Below are 27,719 nucleotides of genomic sequence, written 5' to 3'. Positions count from 1 at the left end.
TCAGAGCTGTTAAGTGAAACCAGAGATGGAATTCTAAACAGAGCTGTGACTAGACACACAACTTCGGCCACAAACGACCCAGAGTCTACACCGCACTGCTGCCAACTCCAGGATTCTTCTGGAGAATGGCAGAAGATGAGAGAAACAGATTTCTTTTCCATGTCCAAAACCCTAAAAATGTTACCAGCTCATTTTGGAACTCTTAGAGAGTCTTGTAAGCTCTCTAAAGCTCAAGCTCTCGACTGTTAATTAAGGGTGTGACCAGCAGATCATCCTGAGTTAACACTGAAGCTCACCTTAGGAAGAGAGAACTTTTGTTCCCTCTACAATGAGGGCAGATGTGGTGAGCAGCCTGGCTTATTTCACGGAATCTCACAGAGCCCCACTTTGTGCTCACGCTCTCTCATAAATGTACAGCTTCCTTTTACTTTCAGAGGTAAGCTTAAATGACAGAAGAAAACTCACCCAGATCTAAGTCCACAATGGACTTGAAACCTGCATGATTCAGCAATTCATAACCAGATGCTCATCAAAGCTGCCCTAGAGCCTTTTTAGACAAGGATGCAGTCTGAGGTAATTACGGGCGAAATGATGAAAGGTCTGTGATTTCCTTAAAAATACTAAAAGGAAAAAAGGTGTGGAAGACAAGATGAAACAGGATTAAAAAAATATGAGTGATTGCTGGTGATGGGTTTATGGAGGTTCATATACTATTCTATCTTTGTGTATGTTAGAAAACTTCCATAATAAAATTAAATATATGTGCACACAAACACATATACAGCAAATGGGGAGAAAATTACCCTGACAGTTTTTATACAATACACATGTACAGGTACTGCTCTGGGAGATTCTGATTCAGTGGGTCTGGGAAGCAGCACAGGCATGGTTTTTTGCTTTTTGTTTTTTAAAATAATACCACAGAAGCCCCTATTGTATACTTCTGGTTAAACACCATTAATCTGGTCTTACTCTCATTTTATAGAAGAAACTGAGACCCCGAGAGAGAAAATGATTTGCCATTAATGTCTCGTTAATGGCAAAGCTAGGGCTATATCAAGCCAAATGACTCCTGGTGTTTGATGTCGTATGTGTATATACGTGTGTGTGTGTGTGTGTGTGTGTGTGTGTGTGTGTGTGTGTGTGTGTGTGTGTGTGTGTGTGTGTGTGTGTGTGTGTGTGTGTGTGAGATATCATTCCCAACTACAAGTTGAAGGCTATCAGAAAATGGTTATTTTCAAATAGTCTACAATTATGTTATTTTTCACTAAGTGTTTCCTCTTGCTGTAATTAATAGATGTCTCATTAGTACTTAAGAAATTCACACTTGTACCAAATAATTAATATGCTACAGTCATTATAAACATTGGTCTTGTTAAGTAGATTGTGTTCCTTACAACCTGATTCAAACTATTAATTTACCTAGTCAAGCATGTCTTAATAACATGAATGCCCAATTATATATAGTTAACATTAATAGCATACAGAGGGCTTTAAAAAAATATTGCCTTGATGAATTCTCATGATCTATAATCTCTTGTCTTTCACATTTCAATCCCTAGAAAGCATGGTTTCTTCCATCAATAGTCACAGACAATGCCTTGGAGAAAGTCACAACTAACCTTTCAAATGCAAAATCTAGAGGACCTCTTATCCAAGTCTACCCTTACTCAACCTCTCTGTAGCATTTGGTACTACTGATCAAGCTCCATTACTTTATTCTTCCCCCAGGGGGCTAAGACACTACAGTCTTCAACTTTCTCCTACTTCCTATTATTTCCTGCCCTCTTCTACCAGTTCCGTTTCCATGGCCCACTACTTAAATATTGGTGTTTTTGCCTTTTTGATTTCTTACCCCATATATCCACTTGTGTAACAGGAACCAGTCTGTGCCTTTAACTACAATCTCTATGTTGGTCCCAAATGCACACCTCCAGCTCTGGCCACCCTCTGAGCTTCAGGCCCACATAGCCAACTTTCACAAAGGCATGTCAACCCCAAATGCCAAAAACTGACTATCTCATCAAAGTCTGTTCCTTTTGTTGGATGTTTTATCTTGATGATAAAATCACCCAAAGTAAAATCAGCAAGTCATTCTAGACTCCTTCTTCTTGCACATTCCTTACATCTAATCAGTTTGTCTTACTGGCTCACATTCAGCACTTCTTTCCATTCCCATTGCTGGGCCTTAGCTCAACCCAGAACTGTTTTTAAAGCTATATATTAAACATATCTAATAATGGCAGTAATACATGTTCAATTTTATTACTATACATAAGCCCAGGATTTGGGGATGGAGTTTTTCTGTGCTCTATGGGGAAAGAGAGGATAACAGTAGAGAGACCTGGATTTAAAGTCATATAGATTTGGTTTCAAATTACAGCTCCACCACTTCCTATCTAGATAACCTTAAGTAAGTTACTTAACATTGCTGAGCCTCACTTTCCTGATCTGTAAAAAAAAAAAAGAGAGACTATTTTAATAATAAACTCCAACTAAACTACTATGAATATTAAATAAAATGTTGGTAAAATGTTTAGCAGCATACCTGACCTCTGGTGAGCATTCAAAATAACGATAATTATTACCGCTTACAAATACGGCGATGAACTGTTCACTGATTTGTAACTTCTTCTTTCAACATATTACAAATATCTTCCAATGCCAATATACACACTTGTCCATTTTCATGGTATTTCATTATATAGATATGCCATAACATATTTAACTAACCACCTCTTTCCCTTTGGATTATTTCTAATTTTGGCCGGTATACAGAAAATGGCAATGAACTTAAGCATAACTATTTGCATGCTCGTCTGATTATCCCCTCTGAAGGAATTTCTAAGTCCAATGAGGAGCATGGTTTTCAAGATTTTGCCACATGCCAACTGCTCTCCAGAGGGATTCTACCAGTTTATATATTCCCATCAACAATGAAATTAGCTGGCATCTCCTACCAAACCTCCTCTCTCACACTCCTCCAATGTATCCCTCACCTGCCATCGTAACAGCTGTTCTAAAATGCAAATATAATCATGTAACTGCTGGGGTCACAGCTTTCAGCAGTTCCCTGCCACATACAGAAGAGAAGCCTGGCTCCCTGCTGAGCCCCATTCCCGCCTTCCTTCTGCCCCTGCCCCTCCATGTACCTCACTGGCCAGGATGACTGAATTTTCCCTCCAAACACCCTCAGTCCTCCCCACTTAGATATCCAACACACACCTCACACTCAACAGGCCCTAGGTTGAAATTATTATCTTCCCTATCTAAGTGTCAATTCCACACATCAAAGAGTTGTTTAACAAATAAAAAACATGCCAGTTTCATTCAAATGATTTGTGGGGAGAGTCAAGAAACACAAACCAACAGGAAAAATGTGGGGACAGTGTGGGAGGGGATAGTTTATCGAAACATAGATGGCTCACGTTCCACCCAAAGGGAAGAGCTGCTCCTTGGATCCCGGCAATTGTTACCCTGCAGGAAACAGGTCCCCTACGGCAAGGGGACATGAGGATGCTCCCACCTCCAAACTGTCAAGTCAAGATGGAAGTCCAGACTTTCATGTTAAATCTTTTCGAGTTAACATTCTGGCAACTGATGGAAGCCTATGTAGAAAACTGATTAGCTGGTGACTCACCACATAAGCATAGTATTTGACATTATCTTCTACTTTCTTTGTTGTCCTGTAATTGTTTCCTGGGTACATTTTTTCTCCCTAAGAAAATGATAGCAGCTTGGAAAAAACCTCTGGCAACTGATGAAACTTTTTCAACCGAAATGACAAGGTACATGACCTCCACTGTGGGCCACCATCACCGATGGTGACCACTCTACCAGGAAGCTCCTCTGCTAGGGAGACTTAACACCTGACATGTGTTTCTCATGCCTCTGCTCTACTCTCTGGTGAAGCCCCTCTGATGCCCACTTCCTGTCTGATAGCCCAGGGTCCCCAGGTCAGGCTCCATCACACACCTCTAGCACTTCTGAGCCCAACCCTCCTACATCCCTCTCTGGCTCCCTGTAGGGGAGCAGCAGGCCCATCTCCTCGGAAGACCTAACAGGAAGTGGGGCTTCAGCACCAAGGAGGCTCTTAGTAGTATTTTGTCAGAATAATCACTGAATTTCTCAGAAGGGATCACCAAAACTCGAAGATTAAGTGACACCTAATACATGATGAAACTGAGAGTTAAATCCAGGCTTAAATCCCAAGTCTTAAACTGACAATACAGCTTCTAACTAGTCCAGACATAATTCTCAGACCAGCTCTCCTCTATTTAACCCAAAGTACCAACTAAAGAAATCCAAGTTAATGCTATTTTTCTATAAATGACAAAATAATTTAAACGTTCCATCTTCAAAAAAAGTAACATTTTAATTTTTGTCTAAGGACTTATTATTAAAAAGGTACAGCACAAATTTTGTTTTCTTAGATACACACTGTTCCTCAGAGTATCACATTATAACGGTCTTAATTAAAAAGACAAGGATATAAAGTCACCTAAGTTAATGTGAATAATCAGGGCTACAAAAGAGGTTCACGTATTCATAATCTTTAGAGGTAATAGAACATTCTCAGTTAAACAAGAATGATATCTCAAAAATCCTTTCTAACCTGTATAGCATTTCTCAAAAAATATAAACACTATGTACAATTCTCACTTATTAAATTTTATGCTTTTAAAGATACTTTGAAATTGACCAAAAACAGTTTAATGCCAGGAGAATGCTATTTTGTAAGAGTGAGAGCTATAAATAAATAAAGGAGAAAAAAAAATTTTGTGTGATTACTGGATCCCTAAGTAGGCCAAAGCAGAAAAATCAAAGGCTGATAATTGCATTTCCACATTATTCCACAAGATGTCAGCATGTAACTGAGGAATTTCTATGGTGGTGATGGTGGTGGAGGGGTGTCTTCACCATAAATAGAACAATAGAAACCCTTGCATTTCATGATCTTAAGTTAGAGCTTTGGTAACTCACTTCTTCTGAATGTGTTTTCATGTATATTTCATTATTGTAAACCCAGTTCTTACTATACTCTTACAGAAGTTTATGAATACTAAGAGTTAAATATCCCTTTTTTGAAACAGTTTAATTTTCTGCATTCCAACATAACTCTCTCCAAATTCTTAAGTTCCAGTTAAGACACTTTAAGGACTTACTGAAGTCTAGGAAAGATCTCAGGCACTACACCAATATTGACCTATTTGTTTATCTGGGTTAGTTTTTTTCCTCATTTTACAGATGAGAAAATTGAAGGAAAAAAGGTCAATGGTTCACACAAGGGACTGTTTTAATTACTAAACATTACACATTTAGTGGGCAACTGGAATCTCCACAGAGTCCTCTGTGTGTTTATGTGTGGGTGGGGGTGTGCTGAGACAATCCTGTCTTGTTATCTTCCTTTGTTCCTTAACAACAGCTCACATGCTGAGTCACCAAGACCTGTGCAACTATCCGTATTCATCATTAGTACTAATAGGAGCATAGCTACCATTATTGACGCCTTTAACTTATATATAGTACCAGAGCCTACTAAGTGTATAGAAATTCATCCTACAAAAAATTCAAAACTCTTTGTTGTATATAAGATATTAAAAACAGTACTGCAATCTGTATAACTACGTATATCTTCAAGTTTTTCTTACATCATTTGCACTCTTATCTTGCTTTTCATATTTTTCCCGGTCATAAGCCATTTTCTTCAGCAATTTCTTCATGGCTTTTTTATCTTTTCTATGATTTTCAGTGTTTTGTTTCCTCACTTGGTTGACAATAAACTTGGGAATCTATGGAGAAATGAAATTAAGTTTGGGGAGGAAAAAGAAGTAGTACCATTTTAAACTATAGAAATAATTATCTTTATTTCTTATATTTGGAGAGAAGTAAAGACTGTCTATTTGATAAGACTATGCCAGTCATTAAATCTGTGGGGAAAAAATTCATCATCTTACCTACCATGTGTACAGAGCATCCAGGTGATGATAATTACCACCCACTGTGTAAGGTTCAAAAAGAAGCTTAGGGACTTCCCTGGTGCAGTGGTTAAGAATCCGCCTGCCAATGCAGGGAACACAGGTTCGAGCCCTGGTCCGGGAAGATATCACATGCCACAGAGCAGCTAAGCCCGTGCACCACAGCTACTGAGCCTGCACCCTAGAGCCCACGAGCCACAACTAGGGAGACTGCGTGCTGCAGCTACTAAAGCCCGTGCACCTAGAGCCCATGCTCTGCAACAAGAGAAGCCTGCGCACCACAATGAAGAGTAGCCCCTGCTCGCCACAACTAGAGAAAGCCCGCACACAGCAACGAAGACCCAGCGCAGCCAAACTATTAATTAATTGATTAATTTTAAAAAAGAGGTTTGGTGAAGTTCAAGGACATAGTGACCATCTTCTACGCCAGGACTGGAGACTGCCTGAGGTGACGGGCATTAGGCGCCACGAACTCAGCAGCTGGTCCCTTTAGCAGCCACCTATCTACAAGCTAGCCCCCAACTAACCTATACCCTTCTAATAACCAGCTGGCCTCTCCTGTCAAAAGAGAAAGAAAAACTCACCAATAAACAAGAGCTGACCGGTACCTAGCAATAATCCAGGAAAAAATAATCCTCAGAGATTCCATTAGCAAAAATAAAATATTTTAGAAGTTACCAAACTGAAACACTTAATCATGTAGGCATTTTAAAAACTGAGACTTTTAAAAGTAGACATCAATTTTTTTAACAGCATTTGAAATCACCTATATTGGTTACCTTTTTATAGAGACTATAACAATAAAAAGACTTCAGAATCTAGATATCATCACTCATTAACAGAACTTGAAAATATATACTTACGGTCCACAGAAGTTTTTGATACTTAATCAATAAGTGCATGATATTAGCTATCCCAGCTGCCATTACAAATTCTCGCTGTTCACTGGACTTCAGACCCAATGTACGATACATGAAGAGATTCGGGGCCATGACCATTGCTACATTCATGACCGTCATCTTATTTTCCTCTTTATTGTCCACGACTCTTTGGAGAAATTCAAGCAGGGCCTGAAACAGAAATAACGCTTTGAGACCTGTATTAGACATGAAGATAAGAGATTAAGGCACTGCAGGGATTTTTGTTTATTAAAAAAAATAATAAGTTGTGCATAACCACAGTCAGCCAGCCACATCCAGTGGGCCTTGTCCTCAAAGCTGCTCCATTGCTTAACACACCCGGAGCTGGTGCTGTGTTTCCGCTGTGGACTACGGCCCTGGGGAATGAGGCAAGAGGACATACATCTGAGCTGGGCAGTGGGGAGAGGGATGGAGAAGCGTCAGACCGCCTGCCTATCAAAGCCATGGAGCACTGAAAAATAGTTCAAAATATCAAACAAGTATTCACTTGCTGCAGGAAGTGCTGTACTTTGATCTCTAAATATTAAAAAAAAAAAATCCATTAAAAAGGCTCGTTCAATCTCAGTTGCGTTTGTTTTAAGGGACTCAATAGCTGGCTGACTTGAAATCCAAAAAGAATGGAGACTGGGATGGGGAGAAGGGGAAATAGAGACAAAGAGAAGATAATTTTTTTCAAAAAAATGAATGAACGAAAAGAAGCTTTTCACCAGAACAGGCTAGTTTATGCTCAGTTTGATGCCCCCCACTTCCCACCTCCATGGACAACACTTATGTGTCCTCTGAGCGCCCCTCCACAAAAGCCACGGCAGCTTAGATCACCCTCCTTCTGCTAGGGCATAAAGCTTTAAGTTCTTCTTTTGCTTTCTTTCTTGAATCAATTTTGGTCCGAAACATTAACAACAATAACTGCACAGATATTCAATGATCTCTACAGGCGAGGCATTGTTTTAAGAACTTCATAGAGATCACCTCACTTAATCCTGATTGGAAATAGATGCCGTAATTGATCCCCATCATACAGATGAGAAAACAGCGTCTAAGAGAATGGATGTAACTTACCAGAGGTCACAGAGCAAGCACATGGTGGAGAAGGAATTTAATTGCCTGTCTATCTGGCTTTGTTTCTGAACTCTTAACTATTAAAAGAAGCATGTTATCATACTTAGCCTAAAATTCCTACCTGAAAAAGTTCAAACAAACTATGCCAAAATGGAAAAACAAAAAAACTGTGTTCATCTCTCAAAGGATTTCAGGGGAAAAAATATTCCTATAAGCTCTAACAACTTGATCTTGAGTCCAGTTTAGCTACTATATAGACCCTCAAAGTTTGAAACAAGCTAAAGGCATAGCCTATTTAACAATGAGATTTATGTATCTAATTTCTGGTCCAGTGCTCACAAAGTTAAACTGTAATCCAAGCATAAGGTTATATAGAAACAACACCTTCTCAAATGAGGACAAAAGATTAATTGGTAAGGTTTGGAAAAAATATTTAATTTTATTCCAGAGACCAGAATAATTATTCAGGGACCAGTGTATCTCTTTCTTTACAAGCATAAATTGCAGAGATTAGGTAATAAACCACTTAAATGTGGGGTACATAATACAATAAAGTTATTCAAAATATTACTATCAGGATATTAGAATATGTGTGTGTATATGTAGATATGAAACTAATAAAATGTTAACCTAGGCTTTGCTGAAAGAACTTCATCTTTGGATATATTGTCTCTTCATCTGATCTATAAGCACTGTCCTTTCTTAAAAGTATCTATCACCAGGACTTCCCTGGTGGTCCACTGGTTAAGACTCTGTGCTTCCAATGCAGGGGGCATGGGTTTGATCCCTGGTCAGGGAACTAAGATCCCACGTGCCACGAGGTGTGGCCAAAAATGTATCTATCACCAGTCTGGTGTTATATAAGTATCACTGGACCCACTCTCTGAAAACTCAGTTTGAGTCTTAGCACAGTTACTTATTAGCTATGTGTGATCTTGGGATAAACCTTTTGGCATCCCTGTTCTTTAAAGTCTTCTCATTCATAAAATGTGTACTTTTTAAAATTTTAAAGTAGTTTTAATTTAATGGGAATTTTAATGGGAATACTAATCTCCTAGCCTGCCAGGATTAAGCAAGAAAATGTATACAATGAACTTCCTAAAACTACAAAAAGGATAAACACATGCCAATAATTATATTAACATGAATTCCCCACTGATATCTTAACATTAGTCTTTGTTATTCCTCCAAGTCAAAGGGTAGGTATGATCATTGGTCCAAATGCACGATAACCCAAGGTTAAAAAAAAATCTTGGTCAAGCAACTTGCCTAAAGACACCTGTTGCTCTACACTTAAACCAGGACATGGGATTTAACATGGTCCCTCCAAACCCTTAGATATGCTGTAGAAATAGTCTACACAAGTCATGCACATGATCCCATCCCTCCAAATGGCAATGGAAAAAGTGGCAATAGGACTGGGAAAATTGAGGAAGTTCACATTAAGCTTCCTGAAATTACCTTGTGATGAAGTTTCCCTTCTCTTTTAGAGAACTAAATTTAGATGGTTTATTCTCTTATATATGGTATACTTGTTTTGGTGCTTCTGTTATTAGAAATCTTGTTTGAAACCTTCATCAGAGCTGGCTAATTAAGCTACTAAAGCTTAATTAGTAAAATTACTTGTTTGGCATTTTCCAATTTTTTATCCCAAGAAAGTATTTTCCACCTTATTTATACAATTGTGCTCCCAGTAACCTTATATGCTAAAATTAAAACTACTTTAAAATTTTAAAAAGTACACTTTTAAACAGATTTTGTCTTAAAAGAATGTGCCTGGGACTTTAAAGGCAAAATCCAAGAACGAGTTCTAGACCAACCTCGCCCAACAGTAACCATATCGAAATAAGCGTTTCCTCCCACAATTATTTGAACTCATCTGAATGCAGGCATATTTTAAGTAAGTCATGTCTTTCAATTTCTACCTTATATTGATCATTCACAGGGCCATCACACAGACAGGCACCTTTATGTGAAAAAGAAAAAGATGGATTAAATTCCTCTTTCTAGGTAGTTGATGCCCTGTGTCAAGGGCACGGCTGGCAAGCAGAGAACAGACTGAAAATCGGTCCCCGCTTCATCCTGGGCCAGAGGTCCTTATTTCAGCCACAGTCTACACACCCATACCCAGCAGCCCTGGTCACACAGTGTTTGAATGCAACCCTTTCTGGAGTTGGCCTCTGTCTCCAAAACCAAACCAAACCAAACATAACCTGCCTTCTCAGTTATTCATTCAGTTAATCAGTGAAGCGAAAGATTATTTTCTGACTTAGTAAAGGGACTAACTAACTCTTTGGAAGTTCTCCTGCAGCAATGCAGTGTTTTTATTCCAGCAATCCTCATCAACTGCTTCAGGCAGAAAAGTTGAGTATTAACATTCATTCCACGGGCATGGAATTCGCTCACCTAGCTTCAGTTCAGGGGGTCTTAATGAGGTACAGAAAGACATTTCCAAGATTTACCAACGGGTGGTTTTGTTTTCTTGACAGGAAATTTTTTGACATGATTTTTTTCGTTTTACATAGAAAGAACCATCACGGGTAAATGGGCAAGGGTTTCACCCTTACCTGTATAAAAAACTTTTTTTTAAGGCAACAACAAAACATACGGGAGATGTTCTTTCTAAATTATATTTTTAAAATTTCTTTCTCTTTTATAAAAGTGTATAATTAAACCTTTTCTAACTACTCTATAAATGGTTGCATTAAGGAAAATTAATCAGTGTGGAACAATCCACTGATTATTATGAAAGCATCTGACAATACATAGTAAATGGTATTTAATCATATGAATATCAGACCAAATCACTTTGAAATGATGATATAAATCAGAAACTCAAGGTAATCCATTAGAGAAATAACTAGAATTTATTTGAGTTGGTCTATCTCTTGGCTAACCAAACATTTCAAAATCATCATTATAACATTTCAAACTCTACTGCTTGGAACTACAAACAAATGTAACCTTTTTAGGTGGGCTATATTTGATGACCCTTAGAATTTTCTTTTTAAACATTCAATTTTCACCTTACTAATATATGCTCACCAGATAAAATTTGGAAAATGCAGGAAAATAGAAAGAAGAAAAAAACAAAAGGCACCCATGTTTTTATTAACAAATGAACCTCAATCACCTGTTTTGGTAGAAGAGATGTTATAATTGAAAAAAAATCAAAAAAACGCCTAATGATACTATTAACATGACTAACCTGGTTAATAAATTAATAAAGAGTTAAAGACTTTCACCATCTGCCCTTAAAAATAGGTCTTTTCCTTATAGACAACTACTAACATCTCCACGATAACATCATTTTGTTTTGCCACAAATAATGAAAAATTACTCTGTTTAGTTCTGAGGGATATTTAACATAAATGAATCCAGCTGACCTTGAGTGTGTCTCTGTTTGCATCGGGCAGGAGGATGACAAGAAGGTTCAAAGCCTGTAGTTGTTGCTTCTTGGTTGGAAGATCTGCAGACAGATTAAATACATCTGAACGCATGTCTTTACCAAACATTTCTCTTTACTTTCTTTTTCCATTTTGTAAGAAAAAAGTTTTTTGGCATAAACATCACTGTGAAATGTGAGACACAATGCCTGAGCAGCAAGCCTTGTTGGGAGCGTGTCTGGGGGAGATCAGGAGAAGCAGCTGTTGCTATAGAGCTTTCTCTCTCTCAGAATGCTCACTTCCAACTCTGAGTGTATGATGGGCAGCCTTATGTTTGCAGACACACAACAGTGCTTTGGAAATAATTTTAACTTCCGCGTGATAATTATTCCCCAGTGTAAAGACATAGGAGATCAGATCTTCTATGATATGGTGTCAGGGTGGACCCGCAACAGTGAAGTTTGTTTGGTATAATGGTGAGTTAACAAATTACGTGGTGTACATGGTAAGAGTCCATCAATTCCATCAGGAATATGTAAAACAGAGCCTAGAACACAACAGGTGTTCAATAAATGTTTGTGGAATGAACTAGAAGACCAACCAGCAATGGAAGAGTTGAAGAGGTACATTATTTTCATTGATACTTCTTATTTTCAGTAGCCCTTACCCCATTAGGTAATACTCATGGATATCTGCAATCATTCAGGCATTTCTTTTTCAGGTATAAATTTGGTCCTTTGATCCACATCCAAGGAATATACATGCAAAATAGCACAACTTAACCATTAAAAAAAATATTTTAAACAGATGATTTCAGTCATGTTTCCCTAAAAGTTCTGAATAAATGCTATGATATGAGATAACCCATGGGAAACAATACGACATGATTTAAGAATAGCCTGGAACATAATGGAATAACATTCAGCCATTTAAAAAAAATGAAATCTTGCCATCTGCAACAACATGGATGAAACTTGAGTGGATTATGCTAAGTGAAATAAGATGGAGAAAGACAAATACCCTATGATCTCACTTATATGTGGAATCTAAAACAAAAACAAAGACAAAAACAAAACAGCTCATAGATACAGAGAACAGATTGGTGGAACAACCTGAATCACCATAGGTAGTGGGGATCGGGGGGAAATGGGTGAAGGGAGTCAAAAGGTACAAACTTCCGGGTTTCCCTGGTGGCGCAGTGGTTGAGAGTCTGCCTGCCGATGCAGGGGACACGGGTTCATGCCCCGGTCTGGGAAGATCCCACATGCCACAGAGCGGCTGGGTCCGTGAGCCATGGCCGCTGAGCCTGCGCGTCCGGAGCCTGTGCTCCGCAATGGGAGAGGCCACAGAAGTGAGAGGCCCGCATACCGCAAAAAAAAAAAAAAAAAAAAAGGTACAAACTTCCAGTTATAAAATAAATAAGTCCTGGGGAAATAATGTACAGCATGGCAACTATAGTTAATAACATTATATTGCATATTTGAAAGTCACTAAGAGTAGATCTTAAAAGTTCTCATCACAAGCAAAAATTTTTCTGTAATTATGTATGGTGACAGATGGTTAAGTAGACATATTATGATGATCATTTTGCAATATATACAAATATCGAATCATTACATTGTACATATGAAACTAATATAATATTATATGTCAATTATACCTCAATAAAAAATAAAAGAATAGCCTGGAACAGTTCTGGTTGACACTTTAGTTCAGCCTAACCATTAATAGTGCCTCCCTTTTACTCTCAAAAGTGTTCCAATTTGGAACATAAAGTATGGTTTGGTCACTAGAATGTGGTGACAGCACTTTTCCTTTTTTGATGGTCTCTCTGACTAAAAGGTATAATTATGACAGTACAAGAACCTCATCAGCTCTCTCTGTTCACTGGAAAGGAATTGAGAACTACTCGAGACATTAATTTGGAGCTTGCCTAAGGCCACAGAATGTAAAGACATGAGAAATTTGTTGCCCCCTGACCAATGAGGCAGCCAAATGATTTGTTCCATGTTTCTGCATGACAATTTCAGAAGTTAATTTTTCAGGAAATAATCACAGACTCTGCCATATCTCCTTGTGCTTTTATGATAACTGTTAATCCACAGCTTCTCCAGTAAGTGTTGCTTTTAACACTTGGAAAGAAAAATGTATCACAGAGCTTACAGGATTCATTCTATTAAAAAAGAAGTGTGAAGTTTCCAGGTTTTAACATGAAAATATGTATATTGTATTGCTTAAAGGGCATGCAATTAATCCGTACCCAAAGAGAGCATTCTATCATCTATTTACTCAGAGATGTATATTTATAAAAGAAAAGGAAAACATCACGTGGCATTTGAGTACTTGCTGACATCAGTGAGTAAATACGTCTATCCAAATTTATCTTTGCGATGCAAAGTATCATTAAAGCAATTAATATGGATGGCACCAGCACAAGGACTGCTTCAAAGAGGGATGACACTTACTCTGGACAGCCTGAAAGGCTTTGAGATATTCTACACTGAGCAGTGGCTGGGGCAGCTCCCGGATGAAGAGCTTCAGCAGGCTGGCGGCATCATGCTGCTTAACACTTTCCCAATTAAAAGTCCCTTCATAAAACTTTGCTTCCAGTTCTTGGCAAAGATTCTGAAAGGCAGAAGAGAGAGAGAAAAAAAAACTACCAGTAAGTGCATGTGTTTTTTTTTCCTTCTGAGACTGATATACTTCCCACTTTATAAGAGATTCTACTCTTTTGAAAACACATTTGAAAATACTAAAGGCCAACACTTCTCTATTACTCAGAAAAATACTCCTCCTCCCACTCCAAGTGTACTTCACCAATGAAAATGATACCTAAGGCCCAAAATTCTGAAATTTTACACATGTTCCTGGACATGCACCAAACCTTAAGCAGTAAAGGCTGAATTAAAATATTAGTTAAAACAGCCTTTACATTTGGGGGCTTTACTTAGATACTATAATTTTTCACCAAGTTTTTTTTTTTTTTTTTTTGCGGTACGCGGGCCTCTCACTGCTGTGGCCTCTCCCGTTGCGGAGCACAGGCTCCGGACGCGCAGGCTCAGCGGCCATGGCTCACGGGCCCAGCCGCTCCGCGGCATGTGGGATCTTCCTGGAGCGGGGCACGAACCCGTGTCCCCTGCATCGGCAGGGGGACTCTCAACCACTGCGCCACCAGGGAAGCCCTTCACCAACTTTTAAAACATCATTAAGAAAACATGTCTATGTTTTAAATTAGTTAGAAGTACGTTACGTAACAAAATACATAATCAATCTCTGGACCTAAAGCAGAAGGCCACCTCTGATTAGTCACCTCTGGGAAATGGAAAACCAAATTCTATAGCAAATGAGGCATGAAAATACATCAGTATACCTGTCTGAAATGCACAGGCTGTCAGTGACCCAGCCATGCTGCTGCCAGCTGCCAAAAGCAGCTGGAGTCCTTGCAGAATTAGAAATACCTATAGTTCATTTACCTCAGGGACGCTACAAAATTTGCCAAATTATTAATAATAAATCAATTTCGTTTCATAATTACTACCTTCTATATGCTTTTTCACTGTGGCATAAATACTATTACGTTAGAAGTCCTTCCAAGTTTCTGTCACTTCCTTCTAATATTTGAAACTGTTCTCCCAAGGAACATTCTTTGTTTTTCCTGTAAGGTAAATTTATTACGCTTTCCCTTCCCAACACAATTCCATCCTCTACCCCAATTACTTTTGTAATTGGTGAAATACAAAAGGTGAACCCAGGGGCTTCCCTGGTGGCACAGTGGTTGAGAGTCCGCCTGCCGATGCAGGGGACACGGGTTCGTGCCCCAGTCTGGGAAGATCCTACATGCCGCGGAGCGGCTGGGCCCGTGAGCCATGGCCGCTGAGCCTGCGCGTCCGGAGCCTGTGCTCCGCAACGGGAGAGGCCACAGCAGTGAGAGGCCCGCGTACCGCAAAAAAAAGAAAGTGAACCCAGAAATTGGGGGTAGGAGAAAGAAAGGTGGAAGGAGAAAGGGATGCAAGAAGGTGCAGGGGGAGGGAGGAAAGGAAGAAAGGAAAGGAGAGAAGGCCTGAGGAAGAGGGAGCAGGGGAAATGGGGAGAGAGAAGGAAGGAGAGGGAAAAGAGGAAAGAGAAGGGAAGGGGAAGGACAGGAGGACAGAGGTGGAGGGGAGAGGGGGAGGGAGGCAGGAGAGTCCAAGAAATGTGGTGGGGAGGGGAGAGGAAAGACAACCCAAAATTTTGCACATTATCTTTAAATTATTTATAACAGACCAGCTGCGGCATCATTCAGTCTGTGACAAGAGGCTGTGTTGAAGAGTTGAGCCAGATGAATCCACTTAATTGACCTTCTAAGAAAGTACATATAGTTGAACTCATCCCTCTGCCAGCTAACTGGTCAAAATGTAAAATCCACATTATATCCACTCTTGTATGGCAAAGTAAACGTGATTATGACTCTTGTGAGTTGGCCATCACATTCTGCTAATGTGGGCCGTGAACAGTGACCTGAGAGGCGGTATTCTTGCTGAGATGGGTAGTATGAAGTCACGTTACTGGTTTCTGAGGGACTCTTGCTCTGTAAGAGAATGTACTTCTCAACAGAACTCGTCTCCCAATCACACACAATGTCCCTGATGCACTGGTGGTGAAACTGCCGCAGGTATCAGCAAATGAAGTGAGACAGTAGCCACGTATCAAACTTACAAGAGCACCAAAACAGTTTCAGGGACCTCTGTGCACCAGACAGCAGATCCAGGGGACACAAGCTGAATGACATTTGTGAGCAGGGTATATATCAGGTTACTCAAATCCTATTAAACTGAGATCACTATGTAGTAAGAGGCAAGTAGGCTGAAACTGTCCGCCTAAATTGAGGAAGCTTATTGAAATCAGCAGGTGATGCAAACTGTGGAACCTATGAACAGTAATCCAGTCCTGGACGCATCACAGCCACAGCCACAGGCGAGGAGAGTGTACAACCACCAAGAATCATTTCTTCCCGATCCAGCTCTAAAGATGTCATACACAATATATCTTCAGGAAACCAACAGAGAATATCTCTTCCCCCATCCTATTTTTTCTTGGATTTACAAATTCAGGACGACGAAATATGGGATGTGGGCAGCAATAAGTGTTACCTTTTTAGAGCTGGAGCTGAATTTGGAGGATAAGGATAAAGGAGGTTGTTAATGACTGCTAACCACAAATTTTCCCTGGATACATTTTCCAGATAGAGCTACAATTCCAAGTATGCGGCCCCTGTACACTGCAAAACCCTGTGGAGGCGTACGAAGTATGCATCATCTGTAGGGTAATTCTACTTGTACCATGCATTCATTGGATACTTTATTCCCTAGCACAGGAGTTGGGGAGCAGAGAAAGGAGGAAGTTACGCAGCATCCATGGACAGTGGGAAGGAAATGTCATCTTGAGAGAAAAGAAAGCAGGGGAGGGAGATAGGGGACTCCAACTGGGAAGGCTGGGAATCCCCTTGCCTCTTGCACAAGCCGGACTCAGGCTACCCTTGCACCCAGTGAGCCAAAGAACTGTAGCAGTCAGGAGAGTGGTTTAGACAGTCTCATTTTGCCAGCTCACTAAGACTGATAATGTAGGGGAACTAATGTCAAGTCTCCTACTCTGCTCACCTGGTGGAGTGTATCACCCTGCCCTTAAAAAAAAACAACAACAACAACTCATTTTTTGCTGTTACTCATGCTGACTAAATCTGTCACCAGCCCGCTCTTAATATTTTGACTCACCATGCTCTCTTTTCATCAGAAGGACAGAACTACCCTTGTCTTTTTTTTTTTTTTTTTTTTTTTGCGGTACACGGGCCTCTCACTGTTGTGGCCTCTCCCGTTGTGGAGCACAGGCTCCGGACGCGCAGGCTCAGCGGCCACGGCTCACGGGCCCAGCCGCTCCGCGGCATGTGGGATCCTCCCGGACCGGGGCACGAACCCGCGTCCCCTGCATCGGCAGGCGGACTCTCAACCACTGCGCCACCAGGGAAGCCCTACCCTTGTCTTTTGCTTGTTTACTTTCGTTCCTATTTTACGTCTGCACAGTAGAGAGATTAAAATCATTTGTCTCTTTATTCAGCACAGTAATATTACAGGTAATAGGGTGATTTTGAAAAAAAAAATCAAAAATCAGAAGAGCCTGTAGAAAAACTAAATATAAACTGAATGTTAAGAGGTTTTTGGTCTATTTTGTCTTCTAAAAAAATATAATTAAACAAACAAGTTTTAGATGACTAGAACCAAGAAATTACCTTGATTCGAACAGCAGCTCCAGGTATCCTTAAGAGGCCTTCTGTTTCCAAACCTCCCTCTTCAATGCGAGAAATCAGCTGTGTATAAACAGAAGAACGTTCTGAGTTTGGCATTCTTAACAGGTACAATCCCAAATTTAACATCTATTTCATATATAAATAAAGGAAAACTGATTACAGTGACGTGTAAACTGGATTTTACCAAGTTTTGAATGCTATTGCACTACCACTACCCATCCTTTAAGCCAATGCATCCCAACACTTTAATCATAATTTAGAAAAAGTTGGGTCCTTTGGAAGAAAAGTGTATAATTTCACACAACAGCTGTGCTATCCCAAACAGACACTGACCCACGTTCATTGTTTCAAAGCAACTAAGACCATGCATTTCTTCTGCTTTTTCAGAAACACATTCTGCCATCAAATAAATCTTATGAAATTCCAGTATTTGCATATTTACATCCCTTTTTTAGTCTGTTCAAAGAAAGAATTATTTATGACATGAAGGAAAAAAATGCTTGCAAATATTCCTTTTTAAGCTTTAAGCTTTTGGTGGTAAACTTAAATTAAAAAAACAGTTCTTGTATAGGGCTTCTAAATCATAGCCAATGCCTGATGAATACATACAGATCTCTCTATCTCCAGAACCCCATTAAAATAACAAAGGTTGTTTGTTTGTTTGTTTTAAAATAAAGCAGAAACACACAAGAAGAGGCAAATGGAGAAATTACAATGACATAACACTGGACGCCAGGAAGATAATAAAAGAAGTGGTCATCTTCTTGGCAGACTTCCAACTGGAATGTGCATTCCCTGGGCAGTACACAAAGGCTTTTTAGGGGGCACTCTGCTATTTTAAAGAAATCAATTTCTTTGTCCTCAGTTTAAATATAGCATTTCCTAGCATCATATAGGTTTTCCTTCCTGCCACCCATTCCCCTCCTTTCACAACTGCCTTCTTCAGAAAGACAAACCTACTCTTCACTCAGCCCCAAACTTACTATAATACTCTCTGCATATTCTAAGGCATAAAATCTTCCAGAGTGCCAAAATAATGTAAAATTTTAATTTTTTTTTTTTTTTTCAGGGAAACCTCCTTTAATGATTTACCAAGGCTCTCAGAGCATGTAGGCACTGGAAGACAGGGCAATTTTTCTTTAATGACCCCACCTCTTCTACCCCTGGATTATGGCCAAAGAATGCACTGATCTTGAGGGAGTCAGGTAAGAATAAAGCAAAGAGTAGTCTCAAAATTCTCCCAAAGATTTATTATTAACTGAAAAAAGAAGCATCTTTGACCAAAGCAGTACACGATTTTAAAATATTCAATTGGAATGACTTCTAAGACATTTTTCAAGTTACACTGGATAAAAACCCACAGCAAACATCTTTACATGAATTATTTTAGATTAGATGAGCATTATTTAATAAAGTAGTTAAAACCAAATTTATCAAAAAATACCAAGCAACATTTATTCAATGTACATGTAATTTTTGTTTTAATTCATCTTATAAAATGTTTAAAATGTTCTATTAACAAAATATAAAATTGTATGCTAGCTAGTAGCTGGACCAAATTAGTTTTTAGCAGTATATAAATTTTGCTTTTATTAAATACACAGGAAAATTTGATGATTTCTAAATAACTGAATGAGAGTACTTTCTGCATTCTTATATTTGAATTCTTTTTATTATTCTCTAATGCTGAATACCAGCATTCAATAGATACAGATATATGTATATACATTGTCTGAAGGAATGCCAGGTGTTTTCTCATATTTCTCACTTTGAAAATAACATATTTTTTGCTACCACATTATATTGTCATTGTTAAAATATAAATAATGCTTTACAGCTTTCCTTTTACTTTCAAGACTTAAAAATGGAGAATAACTATAACGATCTATATATTTTAATCATGCTGCTGTTAGTAATTTATCTTATAAGATACAGTGTAGAATTTATCAGTAATGTTCACAGGCTTTCCCCAAACAGATAATACACACGTATATGAATTTATGAACTAATGAATTGAATATGAAGTCAGACTTTTTTGATACAAAGTATCTTTGGTTTGGCTGATTAGTTTGATGGTGAAAATAGGATTTGCTAATTTGGCAGAATTTTGCCATAGATAAAAATTAACAATATTTCTATTTCCCCAACCCTTTCTGAGAATATGGTTTAAACAATGTGCCTCTAAGTAGGGAAAAAAAGAAACAGATACAATTTACAGATATTAGATAAGCTTTGTTAAAGCCCTTTTGAAGTATATTTCTCAATAACGGAGAAAATGTAATCCTCTAAAGAATGGTAATAAGAATTTTTGCCAATCAGTGGTTTCCAATTCTTTCCTTTCTACAAAATTAACAGAATACCTAAATGAGTTGTCAGCCGATAAATCAAAAAATATTTTTCATGATAAATCACTGATTTTTTTGCTTATAATTCAGAGGGAATGCAAACAGATGAGTGTTGTCTAATAGACAACTCTGTATGTTCCCTTTTATTTTTTATATGAACCAAAAACCTTTAAGGCTCTTATCTAATGACTTCAAACTGGTGGGCAGTCTGAGTCTCCAGAACGTTGAAGCGACCAAAAATGTAAAATAACTAACTAACTAAATAAATAAATACGAAAACAATTTCAAGAGAAAGTGATAAGGGGCTGGATGCAATCCTGGGCCTGATCAGGAGGCAACATTGACTTCTGTTAAGACCAAAGCTTACTCTTTGCTGATGTGATAGTGAATCTGATGTGTCAACTTGGCTGGGCTACAGTGCCCAGTTGTCAAATACCAGTCAAACACCAGTCTAGATGTTGCTGTGAAGGTATTTTTAGATGTGATTAACATTTAAGCAGTAGACTTTGAGTAAAGCAAACTACTTTCCATAACGTGGGTGGGCCTCACCCAGTCAGCTGAAGGCTGTAAGAACACAGACTGAGGTTCCCCAAAGTAGAAGCAATTCTGCCTCAAGACTGTAACACAGAAACCCTACAGGAGTTTCCAGCCTGCAGGTTCTGGACTCGACACTGAAACATTAACCCTTGCCCGTGTTTCCAGCCTGCTGGCCTGCTTTACATAATTCAGACTTGCCAGGTCCCACAACTACAGAACTCAATTCTTTAAGATGAATCTCTCTAGATAGATAGACAGACAGACAGACAGACAGATAGAGATAAAATCTCCTATTGGCTCTGTTTCTCTGGAGGACCCAAATACACTTGGAAAGGATCCCGCTGAGATCCCTGCTTTGTCCATGTGTATAAGTAACTCGCACCTTTTACTGCCATTAAAAGAATTTGAATATATGGCCTACGTTTGTTAGCATCTCTCTGTTTTCACAGACACCGCTGACAACTATCCACACAGACACAGGTTCTGCAGACAATGACTGGCAGAAGCTGGTGAGTAGAACAAGCTGTGTAGAACAAGGTCCATCAGGAGAAACACTGAGACACGGGTTTGGATGTAATGGTGAATATGAGGACTGAAGAAGTCAGAGCTTAGTAGGTAAGACAGTAAATGACTGTCTTGGAATAATGGAAGAATTAGTGCCAGGTAGATTGAGCTTGAGTATTGAATGAGTTTGTTGAGCCAAACAACTGTGAAAGTTCCCACTGCCATTCTTGCTACCCCAGAACTTTCAGGAACTGTGAGATGTCTGGGCTGTTGCAAAAATCTGCATCTTGGATAGCCCATAACTGATTTGACCTACCTTCCTCATGGGCATTCTCTGTCTTTTATCAAATGTAATCTGTATTTCTAAACAGTGATGGCTCAGAGGTTAGACTGAAGTTTCTATATTGTCATAGATAACTGTCTTATGAATAACTGAGTGTTGACTACACAAGTGAATTCATAATTTAGCAATCATTTTCTAATTCTACTTTATGGTTTCTTTGTCTACTTTTGAAGTAGGCACTAGTAAATTAAATTGGACATCCTCATTGTAAATAGGAAAGCTTAGAAAATACATACAGGCGTGGAATATTCATGAGGATTCAATTCCCTAGAAATTTACCAGCAGTTCCCACTCCTATGTATTATAGAACTGAAATCTCAATTATACAAAGCCAGCTAATATAAGACAGAAAAATGATGCCAGGTAATCACAGTTACAAGTAATAACACTGAAACCATCACCATGAAATAAAAATTATAAGCCCTTGAAACAAATTTGTTTCCTGAATAGAAAAATCGAAGTATAAAAGAGCATAACAACTGGAAAACTATATTATAATAGTATGAATGCAAAAAGAACAAAAACAAAACACCATTAGCTCAAGTATGTTCTCTCTATGCTGACCCATTCAGGCCTACTTACTTTCTGAAATATCAAGGGTATTCGAGTTCCTGGTACTTTCTTCTGATCTTGTTCTAACAGCACTGTCAATGGAACACAAAAAAGGCCAGAATCTGCAACAGAAAAATAAAATTTCTTCACTTTCATCAACCTATAAAATATTAATGAAAAAATGTTAAGGTTTCAGATTCCTGATATTGTCACTCGATCCAACAACTATTTATTGAGCACCTAAGTGAATGACTGAGTGACACTGTCTACCAATTAGGTGCACACAACCTAATTGGAAAATTCTGACCCTGCCTTATAAAGCAATCTAGCAAGTAAAGACAACTAAACAAATGATTACAAATCATCACCAAAATAATTAGAAAAGTATAAACTGTTACATATGAGAAATCGAGTGCTGTGGGAGTATGCAAAATATGCAAATAATTTACTAAATGTAATCAAATTAAAAGTTCTGGCTTAAAATAAATATCACTCATCTCTTCCATACTTAACTGACATTCTACATTCTATTGAATACAATACAGCAAAATATAAATATTTGCTTTTTGAGAAATCAGCCAACATTATGGGCTTGTTCTACAAATGTTTTCCTTTAGAAAATATAGTTTATACTTGGTCTTTGTGAATTTAAATTTGTAGTTTTATATATTTGGGAATAACTCCAGAAGAAATGACAGGTAATAATTGATAATTTTTCTAAATTAAAATTATATACCTTCAGTCTGATGTGAGCATAGCTTCTCCCCAGAACCTCCTACCCCACGGCCATCACTAAGTGAATAGTTAGCTCAGAAGTGTAACACACATTATCAGGGGAGATATAAATCATTTGTGAACATGGAACGGGGGATTATCCTGTGATGTGAAAATAGACATTGGAAACTGTGACACTCAATAGAGATGACATTCAGCAGAATGCTAGTAACCCAGTAAATAACTTTTAGTTTAGGAACTAAGAAAAATGTGATCTTTAAGAATGTCAAAAGTCTAGTTTATAAGATAAATATCTTAGATAAAATACAAAAATATAAAAAAGATGGAAAGAAAATCTATAATATTAATAGTGATACTTTTAATGAGAATGGCTTAATATTTCTCTCTCTGCTAGGAGGCAATTCTAAAACATAAAATTAAAAGACCTCTTTAAGCCACTTTTAAAGTCTTGAACACTGAGTCACAACTATTTATATCTCTATTTTGTATCTGGAGAAGACTTTGTGAAGAAGCATCTGAAGTCTTCATTATCTATAATGGACTTGTGGAAAACCAGAAGAACTATTTGACTCAGAAATTCACCATCCCAAGCCTTAAGCTAAAATACTCAAAGGAACAGAACACAGAATGAGGTCTTCTGGGGCCCAGCATGGGAGAGAGGACCTGAAGGGAAGGTACACTTCAATCCTACAGAGGAATTGCCTCTAAAACTTAAATCAGGTGAATACTTGTCTTTGCTATTGTTACCATAGCAACTCAATAATCCCCATTCTTGGTTTCCCTTTAAGAGATACCTTTAAAGTTAAATGAGATGTCAGAGATTCCTAAACAGAAAAGCTGTGTCAATAGAAAATTATCTGGATTTCCAGACAAATAAAATCTTGGAAAAATCAGAAACTGAGGAGGTGTCTGTTCTCTATCATACTATAAAAAATAAAGTCTATTTATATAATGGGTAAAGCAAGCTGATTACAAAGGAAAAAAAAAACTACTCATACCTGTGAGAAGCACAATTTAGTGATATTGTGTGCCACAGTCGCATTATTTTCTTAATAGAGGGAAGAATATTTTTTGCAGAAAAGTTAAAAGTAGAATGCAAATGAACAAAGGGACAGACTACTAACTGCCTATGTATTTGCCATGAAATAAATAAGCAAAAGTAATTGATCAGGATTAACCATCTTAAAGTCATTTTTCAAGATACAGTTTTAGAAATAAGTAAGTATATGTACCAGATGTTTTTACATACAGTTTTCAAAGGAGAGAGCATTTGAGTTAAGAATCCTTGATTCAGAATTTCCTTCTAATTTCCTTCTATGATAATTAAATATTTGATTGTGTCTTTATTTTCTATAATCAAGGAGACAGTGCATTTTTATCAAGTTACAAAAATTTTGAAGGGAATGTTTTAGAGTCTGAACTTTAGATGTATTCATGTGTTGGTTTATTCTGTAGGCGTTTCCCACTACCCAGAAGAATACTTCTAAAAAGCCAAGCTCATTCTTACTACTTCAGGAGTAAATCCAACTGTTTTTCATTTCAAAATTACCTTTTGTTTTGATTTTCACAGCTTTTTGTTGTTTCAGTTCAACACCCAATACATCATAGAGGGCGGTCAGCTCAATCAAGGCTAAATGGCAAACTTTCTTCATGTCCTGGGGCGCCAGGTCACCAATCTTGGTGGTGCCTGTTTTGTCTTTTGGCAATCTGAAACTCTAAAATAAATGCCATTAATATAGGAAGGATTTACAGTATCTAACCCGTTTTTTAATGGAACACAACAAAATTGTAACTATAGAAAGAAGTTATTCTCAGAGTGGTGACAATGAAATTGGCAGAATTTCTCCGGTCAGAATGAAGAACAATCCTGTTGTGATGATGATCCCAAACCTGCAGGGAGTCAATATGTGAAGTCTGACAGACAACGAACCAGACCATGTGCTAGGAGTGTGAATACCAGTGGCCAAGAGAACAAGAGACAATAAAAACCAAAGGAGAAAAAAAAAAACTGGAGTTAACTGACCTTCAAGAGATAAGAAAGATTAGAAGTGAAGACAAACCATGAGGAGGAAGACGGAGAGGAGGTGGGAGATGAGAGAGTAGGAGCAACCACTGGTATGTGCCAGGTACCCTTTATATACATTATCATTCATTGTTATATATGTAATACATGGCATTATATATACAATATTATATATGCAGATATATGATATATATGGTAATACTGTCATAAAAATCCAAATAAGGCAGGTACTGAAGAAGGGCTGTATAGCACTGGGGAGAGGGGGAGAGCAGAGGGGAGACTAAAAGCAAGACTTTAGAGCCAGGATGCCCACCGGTCATCTAGCTACTGCCTAGTTGTGTCTGACTTCTGGCAACTCTTTAACCATCCTTTCTGTAAAATGGGAGGAAGAAAGGGGGAGGGGGCTGGGGGAGGGGAGGAGAAAGGGAGAAGGGAAGGGGGAAATGGAAGGAGAAGGGGAGGGGGAAAGAGGAAGGGGAGGGAAAGGCGAGAGCGGAAGAGGGGAAGGAAGGGGGAGGGGGAGGGGGAAGGCCACCTAGTTCAGAGGGCTGTTGTGAGGTTTAAAGGCCTGGCACTTCCCAAACACTTTTATGTGGTTGCTGCTACTATTACTTTCACCACTGAATAAATAAGCTGAGACTTAGATATACCACTATCACAGGCAAGTAAGTAGTGTTTTCGTAGTTTTGTGCCTTTCTCAAATATTATCTACTACCTATTCAGCCTCTTTTAATATTAAATATATTAAAATAAGAAAAAAAAAGTAAGAACATGAATTTCTCTAACGTATTTACTACAAATGACAGCCCCATTGTATTTACCAATTACTAAAACAACGATCATTCTCTAATAGTTTGATAAAAATCTTATTATGAAGGTTGTATCTCTTGGGTTTGCCCTTGATTTCCTAATTTAATGGCCAAGGATATTCAACTGATTCCCTTTTATTCCCTTTACTTTGCTCATTTTTGTGCCATATCATTAACACTTCATAGTCTAAAAACTACTGCAAAAGACGTGTCCTAAAGTAGCAGTTCTCAAGGTGTGCTCCAGGGAGCCAGAGAGGTGCCCAACACTTTTTTCAAGGAGTCTAAGAGGTCAACACTATTTTAATAATTAATACTAAGACATTATTTGCCTTTTTCACTCTCATTCTCTCATGATGCACAGTGGAGTTTTCCAGAGTTTTCACAAGACATGTTATTGCCAACAGACTGAACGCAGAAGTAGATATGAGAATCCAACTAACGTCAACTCAAGCCAGACATTAGAGAGTTGCTAAAATGAAAAACCATGGCACACTTCTTAATAATTTGTTTTAGAAAATATGCCTATTTTGCATAAAAATGTTATTTATGTTCACCATAATACTAATGTATTTTAAATGGGTTAATAGTTTAAAATTTTTTCAATTTTAATTTCTAATATGGTAAATATCCATGGGTATAACTGACATAAAGAAAAGCTCTCCCCCCTCACATACACAGTATTTTAAATTATTTATCAAGAGAAACTTTTCCTTAGCCTACTTATTCATGTTTCATAGCTCAGGAACACAGGTCAGTGACCAACTTCCATGGAACTCAATCCAAAGAAATTCTTTACATTCCAAAATCACTTTGTACCAGCCTTCTTCGTCTCCTCAAAATCTTCCATGGGATCACAGTTTCCGTAGAAATCTGTGTACGCCTTCTTTCTTGGGTCAGCCAGAGTAAACACAGAGAGCTGCAGTCCCCAGGGAGACAGCAAATGCTCCAACAGTATGAAATCACAGATTCTTGGCCAGAAGGCCATGCGTCTGAGGTTTCATCAGAGCACTGGAAGCTGTGGTAGTTATTCTCCTCAACACCAACATCCTTCCTGACTGATAAGACAAAAGTTTTTGAGGTCCTCAATAATTTTTAAGAGCCTAAAGGGGTTATAGGGCCAAAATGTTTGAGAGTCACTGTCCTAGAGCATTTCCTAAAACCTACAACTTTTGGCAGTTGAGCAGCTAATTCCTTTCAAGCAAACTCAGCTCCAAGAGAGAATCTTCTAAAGTTCTCCACAGAACCTCCTACAGAACCTTCTTTGGAATCTGCTATAGTCTCAAGAGAGTCCACTATAGGAGAAAAGAAATCTTTCTTAACTTTTTGTAATACATTTTCCCTATGAGAATATTAAAAGAACAGCAGTAGATATCATTAATATGCAGCCAAAGTGAATTTCCAGCAAAATTTCCAGCATTAATGGTACAGTGCATAGGGGTTGAGAACGAGAACATGCAGCCAGATATCACAGTTTGGACTTTTAACTATTACTGCAAGGTAAGACAAAAATAATACTCATCTTTCATAAATGGTTTGTCATTCTATTCTGCAAAAGTTCCAACAGGATAAAAATTATTACAGCATGTTCTAGGTTGGGAAACTGAGGTTCTTTAAGAGACTAAAAATGCCTACATAGCCAGTGATATATGGAAGCAAATTCAGACCTTCTAAATCCTAAATTCAGTGGCCATTCTGCTCTGCTCCATTTTCCCTGCCCCCCCACAGCAGGCAGGGAGGAATCTAGGTTGATCAGTGTTGATGTAGGACTGTGAACCCCGCAAGGACAGGAACCATGTCTTAATCACCTCTGTATCCCTGCTATACCACAGCCCTGACACACTGCGGGTGTTCCGTCCCAGTGTATTCAATGAATGAAGACACACACCAGACAGGGAGAAAAGCACAGAATCAAGCTCAGTGAGGTACAGGGTTACTGGCTTGGTGCTCCCCCAATTTTTTGGGATTTGTACTGGGCTTCACTTTTAAAATCACACAAAACTCTTCCCATTTTTTTCTCGCCTGGCCCCAGAGTTCTGCTAATTATTTTGTTTTCTTAAGGGCTGAACCAATTCCATTTACCAACCATTTATTAATTTAAAAAAAGCCCTAAATGTTTCATTAAAATCAGTTGGTTTTGTTGTAATAAACCAAATACATGTAATATAATTATTTAAAGCATTACCCAAAGTAAATGTGTAAAGAAACCTGAAATATTATTAGTTCAAACATTGGATTTACCTAGCAATAT

At 38.3% G+C, this 27,719-nt stretch overlaps 1 protein-coding gene across 4 annotated transcripts in view; it reads right to left on the bottom strand.

Annotated features, from left to right (window-relative positions):
- ARHGAP18 (Rho GTPase activating protein 18) overlaps window positions 1-27,719 on the bottom strand; it is a 132,295-nt gene that overhangs the window by 12,042 nt on the left and 92,534 nt on the right. For all 4 annotated transcript variants that reach the window (XM_033407494.2, XM_012536528.3, XM_049695230.1 and 1 more), the window contains exons 6-12: window positions 24,189-24,354; window positions 21,935-22,026; window positions 17,606-17,683; window positions 13,809-13,968; window positions 11,344-11,426; window positions 6,842-7,048; window positions 5,652-5,792 (exon numbers count right to left, since the gene is read on the bottom strand). In XM_033407494.2, coding sequence (XP_033263385.1) covers window positions 5,652-5,792; window positions 6,842-7,048; window positions 11,344-11,426; window positions 13,809-13,968; window positions 17,606-17,683; window positions 21,935-22,026; window positions 24,189-24,354 — 927 coding nt within the window. The remainder of the gene's footprint in view (window positions 1-5,651; window positions 5,793-6,841; window positions 7,049-11,343; window positions 11,427-13,808; window positions 13,969-17,605; window positions 17,684-21,934; window positions 22,027-24,188; window positions 24,355-27,719) is intronic.

Source organism: Orcinus orca, chromosome 12 (assembly GCF_937001465.1).
Source record: "Orcinus orca chromosome 12, mOrcOrc1.1, whole genome shotgun sequence".
Taxonomy (NCBI): Eukaryota; Metazoa; Chordata; class Mammalia; order Artiodactyla; family Delphinidae; genus Orcinus; species Orcinus orca.
Note: the sequence above shows the minus strand (reverse complement) of the source record. Positions and strands in the feature narration are given on the sequence as shown.